Source organism: Bombina bombina, chromosome 6 (genome assembly GCF_027579735.1).
Source record: "Bombina bombina isolate aBomBom1 chromosome 6, aBomBom1.pri, whole genome shotgun sequence".
Classification (NCBI taxonomy): domain Eukaryota; kingdom Metazoa; phylum Chordata; class Amphibia; order Anura; family Bombinatoridae; genus Bombina; species Bombina bombina.
This window is the reverse complement of record NC_069504.1, coordinates 1,012,368,570-1,012,383,800: the sequence shown is the minus strand read 5'-3', so window position 1 is coordinate 1,012,383,800 and position 15,231 is coordinate 1,012,368,570. Positions and strand designations below refer to the sequence as shown.

The window sequence follows — 15,231 nt, the reverse complement described above, 5'->3', positions numbered from 1 at the left end:
GCCTATTGCCTAAAAACACACCATGGATACATGAAATCTAGGTATTTGATTTCTTAATTTAGATCCCTTAACCTCTCTTGACTATTCTCTATTTACTTTCACTAGAATACAAGTGCTAATGCCCACATATCCTTGAAGCTGGTACACATCTAATAAGAAATAGCATGCAGGGCTTTCTGTCCCACTAACATTTGGGTAATTTACACCACGTGTCGTAGTGCTACAGAATATTTGGTGCTTTATAATTAAATAATAGCACATTGTTTATTACTATACAAGCAAGTTGGAATTCAGAATTTTCAGTATTTTTCATGTATTTTGTTGCCTTTCTTGACATTTAAATTAAGTATTCACCATTATAGTTAGCAGTGATAGTGGCAAACGAATAAAAACATTATTTACAATTATAATTACTAATAAACAAATGGAAATTAATTACCAGTGCACAGTTTGTTAATGAACTCATTATTAAGAGTAACCATAGTTGGCAAATCTTCAATAAGCTGAAGTTTCATGACTCTGTTGTTTGGCATTGGGCCAGCAAGCATTCTGAGCTCTTCTTCATCGTATCTGGATCCAACGCCAATGGGGAACACAGTTACTCCTTATTGAAGAAAACAATGCACAGAAAAGAATAATGATAAATCTGTTATATATTGATTTAATCATAAAATAATAATTTCCTAATAATTGTATAATGGCAATTATCAGGTGGCCATTCATATGCAGGGGATAAAGGAAAGGAGATTGATTATTTACAATTTTTTAAAGGGACATAAAAAAATATTCAAAAAGGATCTTAACAAAAAAAACAATTTAAAAATAAAAAGATATAGTCTAACATGTCAAGTAAAACTTACCTAAAAATTACAATAACATGCAAATCCAAAATAAACAAAACATATTTGGTAATGATATATACGGTTTTCTTGTACCTCCATTAAATCTTCTTGCTACTCTATAAATAGCCACATATATGTATAACAATTCTCACAATCTAATTAATTTAACCAGATAAATAAATGTCTATTTATCAGCAACATCTAATTGGTCAATAAAAGGAGACAAGACTAGTCCTTAAATATTTAAGGACATTAAAGTGGCATTACATATCTTTTGCTTTTATATAAAAATTGCACTTTTTATCACGCTCCCTAGAGAGGCTAAAAAGCAAAATCTGTAATCTAGGTTGTCAAAATGCTGCAAATTGCCGAAAGCAGCTGTTTGATTTGCAGCAGCAGGATACATTATTTGCTTTTTGGCCTCCTATAGAGTGTGCAGCAAGCACCATTTTACACAATTGTACGCAAAGCAAGTGGTGTTTAATGTATATTTAATGCCCTTTAATATATGTCATATATGTTCTTTTAAACAAAGTTAAATATAAAGTATTATAAAGAGAGCATATTGCAACTGGTTTATTATGTAGACACCTATTATTATCATCATGTGAAACAGCAGACTACTATCTAAATTTCTTTTAACAAAGAACTTTTTGTAACAAATATGACATTCTTAAAGTTTTCTTTTAAACAGTAAATTATGAAAGTCATTCTAAATCTATCTTCATAGATTCATACTGTTCTGTTTGTAATAGATATATTTAATCACGTTCAAATTGTAACCAGAGGGTATTATGTGGTCCACAAACATGCAATAATTATAGTCAGCAATGCCACAGTAAACCAGCCAGTAACCAGAGTAGAAAATAAAATTAGTATGAGGGAAATTCTACCAGATTTTACACATATTTTGCAATTTAATATTGGCAGTTAGAGGAAGCAGGTTTTAGAAAAAGTGAACGAAATGTGTATATTTACTGTTTATTGTTGCTGTTTGTGCAGCGATGTCCACATGATCAAGAGACTTGTCAGTAATAACCATCACTGCAATTTTAGCGGCATCAGGTCTTCCCCCATGAACTTCTGACATGGCGCTCTGAACAGCGAAGAGCAACGCTTCACCTACAAAAGAGGTAGATATGATCCTAGTTTAAGAACGAATTTGAAAAAAAAGTTCTCACAATGAGGCCTATTTATCAAACACCATATGGAGCTTGTGGGCCCGTGTTTCTAAAGACCGCTGCACCATAACCCTGTCCGCCTGCTCTGAACAGGCGGACAGGAATCACCACAATTCAACCCGATCGGGTATGATCGGGTTGATTGACACCTCCGTGCTGGCGGCCCATTGGCCACGAATCTGCAGGGGGCGGCGTTGCACCAGCAGCTCTTGTGAGCTGCTGGTGCAATGCTGAATACGGAGAGCGTATTGCTCTCCGCATTCAGCGAAGTCTTGCGGACCTGATCCGTACTGTCGGATCAGGTCCGCAAGACCTTTGATAAATAGGCTTCAATATATCTATATACATTTTACAATCATTATTTTAACATATACCAAAAAATATTTAATTTGATGAATTATAAAGTGCTTCTGATAGTAAAACATGGTATAAGTGGCATATTATGAAGTTATTATTGTTTATTTATTTAAAAAAAAATTGGTATAGAGCTTTCACAGTTTCAATGTTTCACCATTTAAAGGGATACTAAACCCAATTTTCTCTTGCTATCTTTATTTAAAAAGATGGAATGTAAATCTTATCAGCCAGTCCATTTTAGGTTCAGCACCGTGGATAGTGTTTGCATATTGGTGGCTGATGTTTAACCACCAATAAGCAAGCACAACCCAGGTTCTCAACCAAAAATGATCCGCCTCCTATGCATTACATTCCTGCTTTTTAAATAAAGATAGCAAGAGAACGAAGAAAAATTGATAATAGGAATAAATTAGTAAGTTGCTGAAAATTGCATGCGCTATCTGAATCATGAAAGAAAAAAATGTGGGTTTAGTGTCCATTTAACAAGGTTCTAGATCATACAAAATGGCAGTATAAAAAGATGACTATAAAGCTTAATATCAAAAGTTCAGAGGGTACTGGTGGAAAACCTTGTCTTCTAATCTCCTACTACCTAATGTCCACCAATAGCATTGTATGAGTTGTCAATATCAACCAGTGAACATGGAAACTTATGAACACAACATTATTTTCCTTAGTTTCAATATCAATTCAAATTTTTTCAACTCAACATTGTGGTGTGCAGAAAGAAATGGCTCAGTGTATTAAGCAACAGATGTTGTTTTTGAGCCCTTGTGGGGCCGGCTTGCACTGGTGCTTCTTACCTTCTGCGCCACCTCTAAGTTGGCAGACATAAAACATCCAGAAGATGATTGGCCACACGAGAGCAGGGCTGGGATTGCACAAGCAAGTATTTGTGCAAAGATAAATCCAGGCAGTGGACCTACGGCTGCCACAAAGGTGGGTAGTGAGGCTCCGAAGTAGTAAACCTTGTCTGACCTCTAATTGATACATGGGGGCAGATTTAATAAGCAGTAGATGCTGCTATCTACGCCCAAAGTGTCCGGCTTACCGGAAACGTAAGTTAAGAAGCAGCGGTCGGATGATTGACATCCCCTGCTAGCGGCCGATTGGCCATGAATGTGCAGAGGGTGGCATTGCACAAGCATTTCACTAGAAATGCTTGTGCAATGTTAAGTGCCAACATCGCTAAATGTCGGCATTTAGCAATGTCGGGCAGACATGATTCGCTATGGCGAATCATGTCCGCCCAGCACTTGGTAAATCTACCCCATATGCTCAATATGCTAACATCAATTACTAATTTTTCATATGCATGAGAGATGTTTTCCAGTGTTTTGAAGTATAAACGTTTGTGACATTGATGGCTGATTTGAGAATGTTTCCCACAAATTACATTTTACACTACTATTATATTACCACAAAAAAAAATAACAAAGTAATAGGATTCTTAAAAATCTGAAACAACTGTAAAGTATATGGATGTTTTTTGGATGTTTATTCACTGGATTTAAAAATTTAAATGTTACTAATGAATAAATTATTTCTGCAAAATGTTAATGTACATTAAACTCAAATCTTAATTTCCCATTAAGGCCTAGATAACAAATAGAGCACAGTCCATAGCACAGAGTTCCTTAGGCTTGTCCTGTGTTTGTGTTAGGGCTGCCAGCTGTCCACCACAAAAAAACTGGACAATGTCCAGGTAAATGGGCACAATGGTAGCTGGGATCACCCAATGCTCCCTCCCAAAGCCCCCAACCATGTATATTTTTCACATTGAGCAGCCATTTTACCCTATGGCTGCCACTGGCATGCCAGTAACATACAAATCAACCATTTTGGGCTCCATGTACTAAGCCGTCAATTCATCCGTCATTGTAGACGCGGATAAACTCGCCGTTACTCGCCGCGGGCGAAATGGTGTCCGCTGTCGCTATGTACTAATATTCCCCCAATAAATAGACAAGTCTAGCCCGCCGCGAGCAGTGGCGGATTATTGATAAATTTGACGTCTCGCTCGCCGCGACTAAGCTGATGTACTTTTAACTTTCAGTTGAATTGTCTGGCCAATTATTAACACGTGACATGCAAGGTGTCACGAACATCATAGTAGTCGCGGGAATAGAATTTTGCTCCTATAAAAGTTCAACTTATCTAAACAACTTTATTATTGTTCAAAAATTTTTGAAGAGTGATAACAGAGCGTTATTTTTGTAATATTTATTTACAATTTGGATATGGCTTCATCTGGATCTGATAATATATAAATATTAATATAAAAATAATTATAAAGATTGACAACTAACAATACAAATTTAAATAGATTACTCTTTAATTACAGTCGACAAATTGGGCGCAATTTATGTACATGGAAATGAGAGACAAATTAGACGCCAGTTATGCTGTAAGTACAATGCTGATATTACTGCCTTTTATATATGTCTAGACTGGCGTCTAGATTGACTTTCCTATTGTTTTGTACCTTGCCCGCCACCTAAAAGGTGGCGAGGCAAAAATAGCGAGGTGGGAGCGGAAATTGTAGCGAGCGGACAAATAGATTTTTTAGTACATTCGTTTTTTGGCGAGTTGGTGGTCAAATGTGTCTAATTACAGTGAAAAATGGAGCGGTAGCGAGGTTTGGCGGATAAGTACGCTCGCAATTTTAAAGATGCGAGTTTTAACATAATTGACGGCTTTGTACATATCAGTTTGCGAGTTTTGACGCGAGATTTGTTGCGGGTAGCTCGCTGACTGCTTAGTACATGGAGCCCTTTATCTCTACAGCTGCTGCATCACACATAAACAGCAGTGATTTGACATGCCTGACTTTCACTTATTTCTTTCTGCTCCATTGAAGCATAGGAGGCCTTTTACATTTAGCTGTAACCCAATAACATTGAAGTGTTCAGTATTTTTGTGAAGACTTTACTGGTTGAATACTTGAAACCCTAGTGTGTGTATGTGCTTGTATGTATTTATGAGTGAAGTGTTTAATGTTTAAGTTTAATTTAAATAGTATAGCACAGGGTGAAATGAAGAACTCCCCTACTTGAGCATTTTTTTTGTGATCCATCAGTTTAGCGCACAAGTGTTATCCAACATGAATTTTTATTGCTTGTCCCCAAAGAAGCCTATTCTGTGATTTGAATCGATATAAAAAATGCAAGTGTTACCGTGCACTAAACTATCGCCCAAGCGAACAAATAGCTGTATGGATTGAGCTATAATGATGTTAATGGAATATAGTGCTAACATTTTTGCACTCCACTTGTTATCTAAGCCAGATTATGTCATAATGAATACTATGACAACTTTACAATGCACTTTAATGATTTATTTTAGTAAATTTTCCTATATTCCTCTGAGCAGGTGGACAGGAATTGCCAGAAATCAACCCGATCAAGTACGATCGGGTTGATTAACACCCCCTGCTGGCCGCGAGTCTGCAGGGGGCGGTGTTGCACCAGCAGCTCTTGTGAGCTGCTGGTGCAATGCTGAATATGGAGAGCGTATTGATCTCCGCATTCAGCGAGGTCTTGCGGACCTGATCCTCAGTGTCGGATCAGGTCTGCGAGACCTTTCTTAAATAGGGGCCTATGTCTCTTTAAGGAACATATAAACAAGCTGCTTCACAGACAATCTGGATTATAGAGCTCTATGGCATCATGAACCAGAGGGTTTGTATTCAGGTAAACCCATTACGCACACCGATTACGGTTTTAAAGGCATTTAAATCTAGACGTGCATTCTGCTATTTCTGGCCAATTTAAATACTGAACATGGCGGCTGCAAGCTGCATTCAGCAATTTTTAGAGCTAAAATCATTCTTGTGAAAGTGCAACACACCTAGGCCTAGATTTAGAGTTCGGCGGTAGCCGTGAAAACCAGCGTTAGAGGCTCCTAACGCTGGTTTTAGGCTACCGCCGGTATTTGGAGTCAGTGATTAAAGGGTCTAACGCTCACTTTTCAGCCGCGACTTTTCCATACCGCAGATCCCCTTACGTCAATTGCGTATCCTATCTTTTCAATGGGATCTTTCTAACGCCGGTATTTAGAGTCGTTTCTGAAGTGAGCGTTAGAGCTCTAACGACAAAACTCCAGCCGCCGGAAAATAGCAGGAGTTAAGAGCTTTCTGGGCTAACGCCGGTTCATAAAGCTCTTAACTACTGTACCCTAAAGTACACTAACACCCATAAACTACCTATGTACCCCTAAACCGAGGTCCCCCCACATCGCCGCCACTCGATTAAAATTTTTTAACCCCTAATCTTCCGACCGCCACCTACGTTATACTTATGTACCCCTAATCTGCTGCCCCTAACCCCGCCGACCCCTGTATTACATTTATTAACCCCTAACCTGCCCCCACAACCTCACCGCCAGCTACTTACAATAATTAACCCCTAATCTGCCGACCACAAAGCGCCGCCACCTACGTTATCCTTATGTACCCCTAATCTGCTGCCCCTAACACCGCCGACCCCTATATTATATTTATTAACCCCTAATCTGCCCCCCTCAACGTCGCCGACACCTGCCTACACTTATTAACCCCTAATCTGCCGAGCGGACCTGAGCGCTACTATAATAAAGTTATTAACCCCTAATCCGCCTCACTAACCCTATCATAAATAGTATTAACCCCTAATCTGCCCTCCCTAACATCGCCGACACCTAACTTCAATTATTAACCCCTAATCTGACGACCGGAGCTCACCGCTACTATAATAAATGGATTAACCCCTAAAGCTAAGTCTAACCCTAACACTAACACCCCCCTAACTTAAATATAATTTACATCTAACGAAATTAATTAACTCTTATTAAATAAATTATTCCTATTTAAAGCTAAATACTTACCTGTAAAATAAATCCTAATATAGCTACAATATAAATTATAATTACATTGTAGCTATTTTAGGATTAATATTTATTTTACAGGCAACTTGGTAATTATTTTAACCAGGTACAATAGCTATTAAATAGTTAAGAACTATTTAATAGTTACCTAGTTAAAATAATTACAAAATTACCTGTAAAATAAGTCCTAACCTAAGTTATAATTAAACCTAACACTACCCTATCAATAAATTAATTAAATAAACTACCTACAATTACTTACAATTAACCTAACACTACACTATCAATAAATAAATTAAATACAATACCTACAAATAAATACAATTACATAAACTAACTAAAGTACAAAAAATAAAAAAGAACTGTTACAAAAAATAAAAAAATATTTACCAACATAAGAAAAATATTACAACAATTTTAAACTAATTACACCTACTCTAAGCCCCCTAATAAAATAACAAAGACCCCCAAAATAAAAAATTCCCTACCCTATTCTAAATTAAAAAATGTAAAAGCTCTTTTACCTTACCAGCCCTGAACAGGGCCCTTTGCGGGGCATGCCCCAAGAAAATCAGCTCTTTTGCCTGTAAAAAAAAACATACAATACCCCCCTCCAACATTACAACCCACCACCCACATACCCCTAATCTAACCCAAACCCCCCTTAAATAAACCTAACACTAAGCCCCTGAAGATCTTCCTACCTTGTCTTCACCATCCAGGTATCACCGATCCGTCCTGGCATCCGGTGCTGAAGAGGTCCAGAAGAGGCTCCAAAGTCTTCCTCCTATCCGGCAAGAAGAGGACATCCGGACCGGCAAACATCTTCTCCAAGCGGCATCTTCAATCTTCTTCCATCCTGTGCGGAGCGGGTCCATCTTGAAGCAGCCGACGCGGATCCATCCTCTTCTTCCGTTGTCTCCCGACGAATGACGGTTCCTTTAAGGGACGTCATCCAAGATGGCGTCCCTCGAATTCCGATTGGCTGATAGGATTCTATCAGCCAATCGGAATTAAGGTAGGAATATTCTGATTGGCTGATGGAATCAGCCAATCAGAATCAAGTTCAATCCTATTGGCTGATCCAATCAGCCAATCAGATTGACCTCGCATTCTATTGGCTGTTCCGATCAGCCAATAGAATGCGAGCTCAATCTGATTGGCTGATTGGATCAGCCAATCGGATTGAACTTGATTCTGACGGATCGGTGATACCTGGATGGTGAAGACAAGGTAGGAAGATCTTCAGGGGCTTAGTGTTAGGTTTATTTAAGGGGGGTTTGGGTTAGATTAGGGGTATGTGGGTGGTGGGTTGTAATGTTGGAGGGGGGTATTGTATGTTTTTTTTTACAGGCAAAAGAGCTGATTTTCTTGGGGCATGCCCCGCAAAGGGCCCTGTGCAGGGCTGGTAAGGTAAAAGAGCTTTTACATTTATTAATTTAGAATAGGGTAGGGAATTTTTTATTTTGGGGGTCTTTGTTATTTTATTAGGGGGCTTAGAGTAGGTGTAATTAGTTTAAAATTGTTGTAATATTTTTCTTATGTTGGTAAATATTTTTTTATTTTTTGTAACTTAGTTCTTTTTTATTTTTTGTACTTTAGTTAGTTTATGTAATTGTAGTTATTTGTAGGTATTGTATTTAATTTATTTATTGATAGTGTAGTGTTAGGTTAATTGTAGGTAATTGTAGGTAGTTTATTTAATTAATTTTTTGATAGGGTAGTGTTAGGTTTAATTATAACTTAGGTTAGGACTTATTTTACAGGTAATTTTGAAAATTATTTTAACTAGGTAACTATTAAATAGTTCTTAACTATTTAATAGCTATTGTACCTGGTTAAAATAATTACCAAGTTGCCTGTAAAATAAATATTAATCCTAAAATAGCTACAATGTAATTATAATTTATATTGTAGCTATATTAGGATTTATTTTACAGGTAAGTATTTAGCTTTAAATAGGAATAATTTATTTAATAAGAGTTAATTAATTTCGTTAGATGTAAATTATATTTAAGTTAGGGGGGTGTTAGTGTTAGGGTTAGACTTAGCTTTAGGGGTTAATCCATTTATTATAGTAGCGGTGAGCTCCGGTCGTCAGATTAGGGGTTAATAATTGAAGTTAGGTGTCGGCGATGTTAGGGAGGGCAGATTAGGGGTTAATACTATTTATGATAGGGTTAGTGAGGCGGATTAGGGGTTAATAACTTTATTATAGTAGCGCTCAGGTCCGCTCGGCAGATTAGGGGTTAATAAGTGTAGGCAGGTGTCGGCGACGTTGAGGGGGGCAGATTAGGGGTTAATAAATATAATATAGGGGTCGGCGGTGTTAGGGGCAGCAGATTAGGGGTACATAAGGATAACGTAGGTGGCGGCGCTTTGCGGTCGGCAGATTAGGGGTTAATTATTGTAAGTAGCTGGCGGCGACGTTGTGGGGGGCAGGTTAGGGGTTAATAAATGTAATATAGGGGTCGGCGGTGTTAGGGGCAGCAGATTAGGGGTACATAGGGATAACGTAGGTTGCGGCGGTGTACGGAGCGGAAGATTAGGGGTTAATAATAATATGCAGGGGTCAGCGATAGCGGGGGCGGCAGATTAGGGGTTAATAAGTGTAAGGTTAGGGGTGTTTAGACTCGGGGTACATGTTAGAGTGTTAGGTGCAGACGTAGGAAGTGTTTCCCCATAGGAAACAATGGGGCTGCGTTAGGAGCTGAACGCTGCTTTTTTGCAGGTGTTAGGTTTTTTTTCAGCTCAAACAGCCCCATTGTTTCCTATGGGGGAATCGTGCACAAGCACGTTTTTGAGGCTGGCCGCGTCCGTAAGCAACTCTGGTATCGAGAGTTGCATTTGCGGTAAAAATGCTCTACGCTCCTTTTTTGGAGCCTAACGCAGCATTTGTTTGAACTCTCGATACCAGAGTTAATTTTATGCTGCGGCCAGAAAAAAGCCTGCGGAGCGTTAACAGCCCATCTACCGCCAAACTCCAAATCTAGGCCTAAGATCTTAAATCCAGCTCTGAAAATTTCTGAATGTGGCTTGCCATCTCATCTTTGGCATTCGGATTGCCCAAAAATAGCCAAATGCACATGACTATTCAAACTATTATTTTGTTAGCAAAACTTGCATTATCTTGCAGTCCAGGAACGTACACGATTAGAGTATTTATTTAATATTATTATGGTATTACTATTTATCTGTGTTATAGCCAGTTAGGGACAAATATAAATTAACTCCAGCACTGATCAAGCAATCACTGTAGAGTATTGTAAAACAGAGTTCTGATTCTGCAGGGTGCACTCCAGCTTCCAACTTTTGCAATATACTTTCATTATTTATTTTTCCCTCTTTTTCTGTAAGTTAAGTCGAAAAATGAAGACTTTTCCCATTCAGAGAATTGTAAGTGCATATGGTAGGATTTACAAGTCTAACCCTCCCACATATCTTTCCCTAATTAGTATTAGCAGAGGTTAGGTAACAAAACACAAAACAATACAGATTTTGTTAACAGAATGACAGTAACAAGCTTTATCTACTCCAGTAACCAGTCCAGATTATTCTCCAAATAATCAAGTGGTGGGTTGTTTGGCCATGAAAAGCAAAATCTAAAACATTCACACTTTGCTGATATGTTAATCTATTGCAACACAACAAATCCAGGGGCAGACTGATCAGCTGGGCAAAAAGAACCTAGACTGAGAGCCCAGCATGTAGGGGGCCCCACAAATGGCATCTACATGGCTCCTGTTGTGCTGCTTAAACTGCGGTTAACAGTTGCCCTATTAGTAACTAAGCAGTTAAATGTGGGTTTAGTGGGGGCCCTGGCCCCAGAGTGGGGGTCTTGTACCTGTATGTAGGGTTTGTTGCTCGGGGGACCCTAGAGTGTGGGGGGTGCTGCTGGGGGTCTGTCACTGTGAGGGCCATCGAGTGTTGGGTCTGGCCCTGGAAGTTGGGGGCTCTGTCTCTGGCCCTTGATGTTGGGAGTTCTGGCCCTGGAGGTTGGGGGGTCTGGTGGGGGCAGGGCAGGGAGGCTACCATGTTCATTGGCATACATTTGAATACTACTACTTATTTTTTCAGTTATGCTCTGAAGGTATAAAGTTAATTGTGGGGCCATTGTTGATTAGGAACATGTAAGGGAGTATTGTGACTGCTCCCCACACAAGATGGCCATTAAGCAGGCTGCACATACTCAGTGCAGTCAGGTTCCAAAGAAATAGAAAACAGTTTAGCATTGCATTGAAAACCTCTAAGATTTAAAGTAACAGTAAAGTCAAAATGAAACTCTCATGATTCTGATAGGGCATGCAATTTTAATCAACCATCCAATTTACTTTTATCATCAAATGTGCTTAGTTCTCTTGGTATTCTTTGTTGGAAGCAAAACCTAAATAGGCTCATAGGCTGATTTCTAAGCCCTTGAAGGCCACCTCTTATCTCAGTGAATTTTACAGTTTTTCACAGTGCTAGTTCATTTGTGCCATATAGATAACATTGTGCTCACTACCGTGAAGTTATTTAGGAGTCAGCACTGATTGGCTAAAATGAAAGTTTCTAAATTGCACTGAGATAAGGGGGCAGTCATCAGATGCTTAGATACATGGTAATCACAGAGGTAAAAAGTGTATTGATATCACAGTGTTAGTTATGCAAAACTGGGGAATTGGTAGTAAAGGGATTATCTATCTTTTTAAACAATAAACATTTTCAAGTAGACTGTCCCTAAGAAAAGATGAGAAAAGTCCAGCTATATTCTAGAGCTAGGAATGTTGGTGGAATAACGTAATAGAGCATTCTAAAATACAAACATGCACATTGTAAAATTATCATCTTGTGCTGTTTTTTTAGACACATAAATAAAAAAAAATTGTTTTGGGAACAGAAAAAAAATCCCCATTTCCATACTTTGTTTTGTTCCTTAATGTTTTAATGACTTATTTTATGAATGGCAAAATGTATTTTTGCCTTTTTTTTAATCTTACATGCCTTCTATATAAATCACTAAGATTTCAAGGGTACCGCAGAACAGCTAGTTTAAACTAATGCAAACATACAATACAAAACATTAAAATCATATTCATTTCACGTGCTAATATTTGCCAACTATAAAATCTTGGTCACAGATGTTTCTTAGGTTTGAATACATTTCTAATCACCATAAAACTGAAAACAGGTTTTAAATGGTTGTTTTTAAACAATAAGAATTACTTTGATTCTTGGATTCTGTGAAATTCTAAAAAATGCAAATGTAAGCATTACAGGAATGGAATTATTTTTTTAAGTCTTTGTGCTGCATTTAGAAATGTTTCCACTAAACTATGTGTGTTCTATGTTTTTTCCAAGTGTGTTAATTTGAATTTAATTTTTCACCTACGTTTTTTAACATTGCTTTTAAACATACGGCAATGATTGATCTTATATTGTTACTACATGGGACATTAAAGGCAACTGGAAAAGCAGGATCAAATAGTAGAAAATGCAAAAAATGCTTTCATTGCAAAATCAAATATATATATAAATATATAAGTATGTGTGTGTGTGTATGGAGGAGAGAGAGAGACACAACCTTGCACAAAGAATAATGCATTGCATGTAGAAGGTTAAATGTCTGAACCAAAGAATCAACACGTTCTTTAAGTGTTCCCTATTCTTCTAATGGATAGAGCAGACAGAGCCATAAGTGTGTGTCCATATTACAAGTGGTAAATTGAGTGTTGCGCTGGAGCGCAATCTAAAACAGCTGTAATATGTAGTGCAGTAAACCATTATTATTAATAGTATAGCTGATATACTGATTAGCACACCATTGGCTTAGAGCTTGAGCAATATCCAACATGAATTTTATTGTGCACCCCTATAAAAGTCTATAATGTGAGCAATTTAGCTCACTCGTGCATATGTTTGTGCACTCTAGACTATTGCTCAAGCAAAAGGAGTCCTATTGGTTGTGCATAAGAGATTTTTACATACAATAGTGCTAATATTTTTATGCTCCACTTGTAATCTAGGCCATATTATTTTGTGCTTTTCATAAAATGCTGTCTTATTTCTAAAAAAAAGAAATCTTGGCACAAATAAAATTAATTCAGGGATTGGCAGCATCGCCATGCCAACTGTGTTGAACTGGGAGCGTAATCAGCACCAGATGGTGCATATGTCCTAAAAAAAAAGCTTTATTGATATGCAAGCATGCCCTTTGTGCATATGCGCATAGACTGATCAGAGACTGGCACAAGATTATTTTAACAGCAATGATTCAGTGAAATAAAATAAAAATGTGAATCTTATCTTCAGGCTTCACAAACCATCACTGGTTCATAAAGTATAATAAACAAGCAATAAATGTATACAGCATTATAAGTGTGACAGACACATTGTACATACCTATTTTGCTAGGACCGTCCTCTGTTTGTTGAATGTTATTAACTGTATTAATAAGACTAGTTTTGTCTTGCGGGTCTGTCCATGCAACTTCCATATTATTGGTTCTCCCATACTGCAGGACAGCAACTTGTGTTGACTCAGGACCTATAAAATATGTGCCCAGGTTATTACCTTCCCTTTTACAGGAATATTAATAACATAATCTTTAAATGAAAATATCCACTTTTGAGGTGATTGAAAAACTCAAATAATTGTTTCCATGTAATTAAATAAAATACTTTACAACTTATAGCATAATTTACTTTAAGGGACTTAATAGTCATTTTCTTTTCTGTGTTGTGTCTGCTTTTTTATTTATTTTTTTATTTAAAAAAACAAACAATAACGAAAACAAATTCTCTGATAAAAATGTTTTGTTTTTAACCTTTTAACGCCGTTATGCCGTTCTATTCCGTCATATTTACACTGGGCTTTAAAGCCGTTATGACGGAATAGAACGTCATATCAAACGGCTGTCCTGAAGCCTTCTGCGCTTCAAGGACTTGATCGCGGTCTGGAGGGCGTTCCTAGGGTTGTAGGGACGCCCCCCAGATGCGATCCAATAATTGAAATCTCGCGATTGTATGCACGATCGCGTAGTTTCAATTTGTCTACATCGGAACAGGTGTTCCGATGTAGACACTTTTACACTGTCACGAAAGGGTTAAACTTGTGGAGTTTATAATTGTCCACCAATAGAGATTTTGGAGTTGTCTTTATGAGCCAGTTATTTTTTATCCTATGAACCAGTTTACTGACACACGTCACATAGATACGTCAAGGTATAGAAAAGGGAGGAGACGAAGCAAGCACTAAGCAGTTTTCAGGCAGTTTTATTAAAAGAGGCACCAGAAAGTTTTGCAACTGAAGAGGTACAAGGCACTTGCAGACCAGGATTTCAGTAACACTCATTTATTTGTATAGCGCCACAAAATTCCCTAGACTGTGGCCAGTTCACCAGTAAAGATGGGTTGTGGGCGGTAAGGTCTACATATTCCCTCTCCTCTTATAGCCTCAGGTTATTTTGCACTGTACGAATGCTTTATTGTTTTGCCATACATCATATAGCAAATGTATTCTTTACCAACAAACAGAGGCAGCAAAATTTTACTAAGATACTAATGAAGATTTTAGGTGCTACTACCAGAAAATAAAAATTATTACTATAGAATACAGACTTTAATGTTTAGGTTTGAGTGTTTTGATAGATTCATGGACATTTTGTATGAATGTAGATTGCACTATAAAAAAATCTTGGGATATTTCAATGCTAATAAATATAATATAATAATTTACAGTTACACTTACCTATGGCAGCTTTTTTTATAAAGGATTTTACAAATGTCTTCATTTCTTCAAACTGTGATGGCCTGACATTAGCGCTGCCGTCCAAAATAAATATTATATCCATTGGTTTTCTGCAAGGTTCTGTTATAAAATAAATATATCTGGGTTACTTTTGTTTTTCTTTGACTTTCAGTGTTTGCTGTAAAGCGTGCAATATACTGAGTATTACCATGCAAAACAATAAGCATATTTTCTTTTGGCATATAAAGTAAACAGATAGA

General features: G+C 37.5%; 1 protein-coding gene across 1 annotated transcript in view; it reads right to left on the bottom strand.

Annotated features, from left to right (window-relative positions):
* Positions 1-15,231, bottom strand: part of VWF (von Willebrand factor) — a 424,292-nt gene that overhangs the window by 186,431 nt on the left and 222,630 nt on the right. The window contains exons 29-32 of the mRNA XM_053718732.1: positions 14,972-15,091; positions 13,625-13,768; positions 1,821-1,964; positions 440-604 (exon numbers count right to left, since the gene is read on the bottom strand). Coding sequence (XP_053574707.1) covers positions 440-604; positions 1,821-1,964; positions 13,625-13,768; positions 14,972-15,091 — 573 coding nt within the window. The remainder of the gene's footprint in view (positions 1-439; positions 605-1,820; positions 1,965-13,624; positions 13,769-14,971; positions 15,092-15,231) is intronic.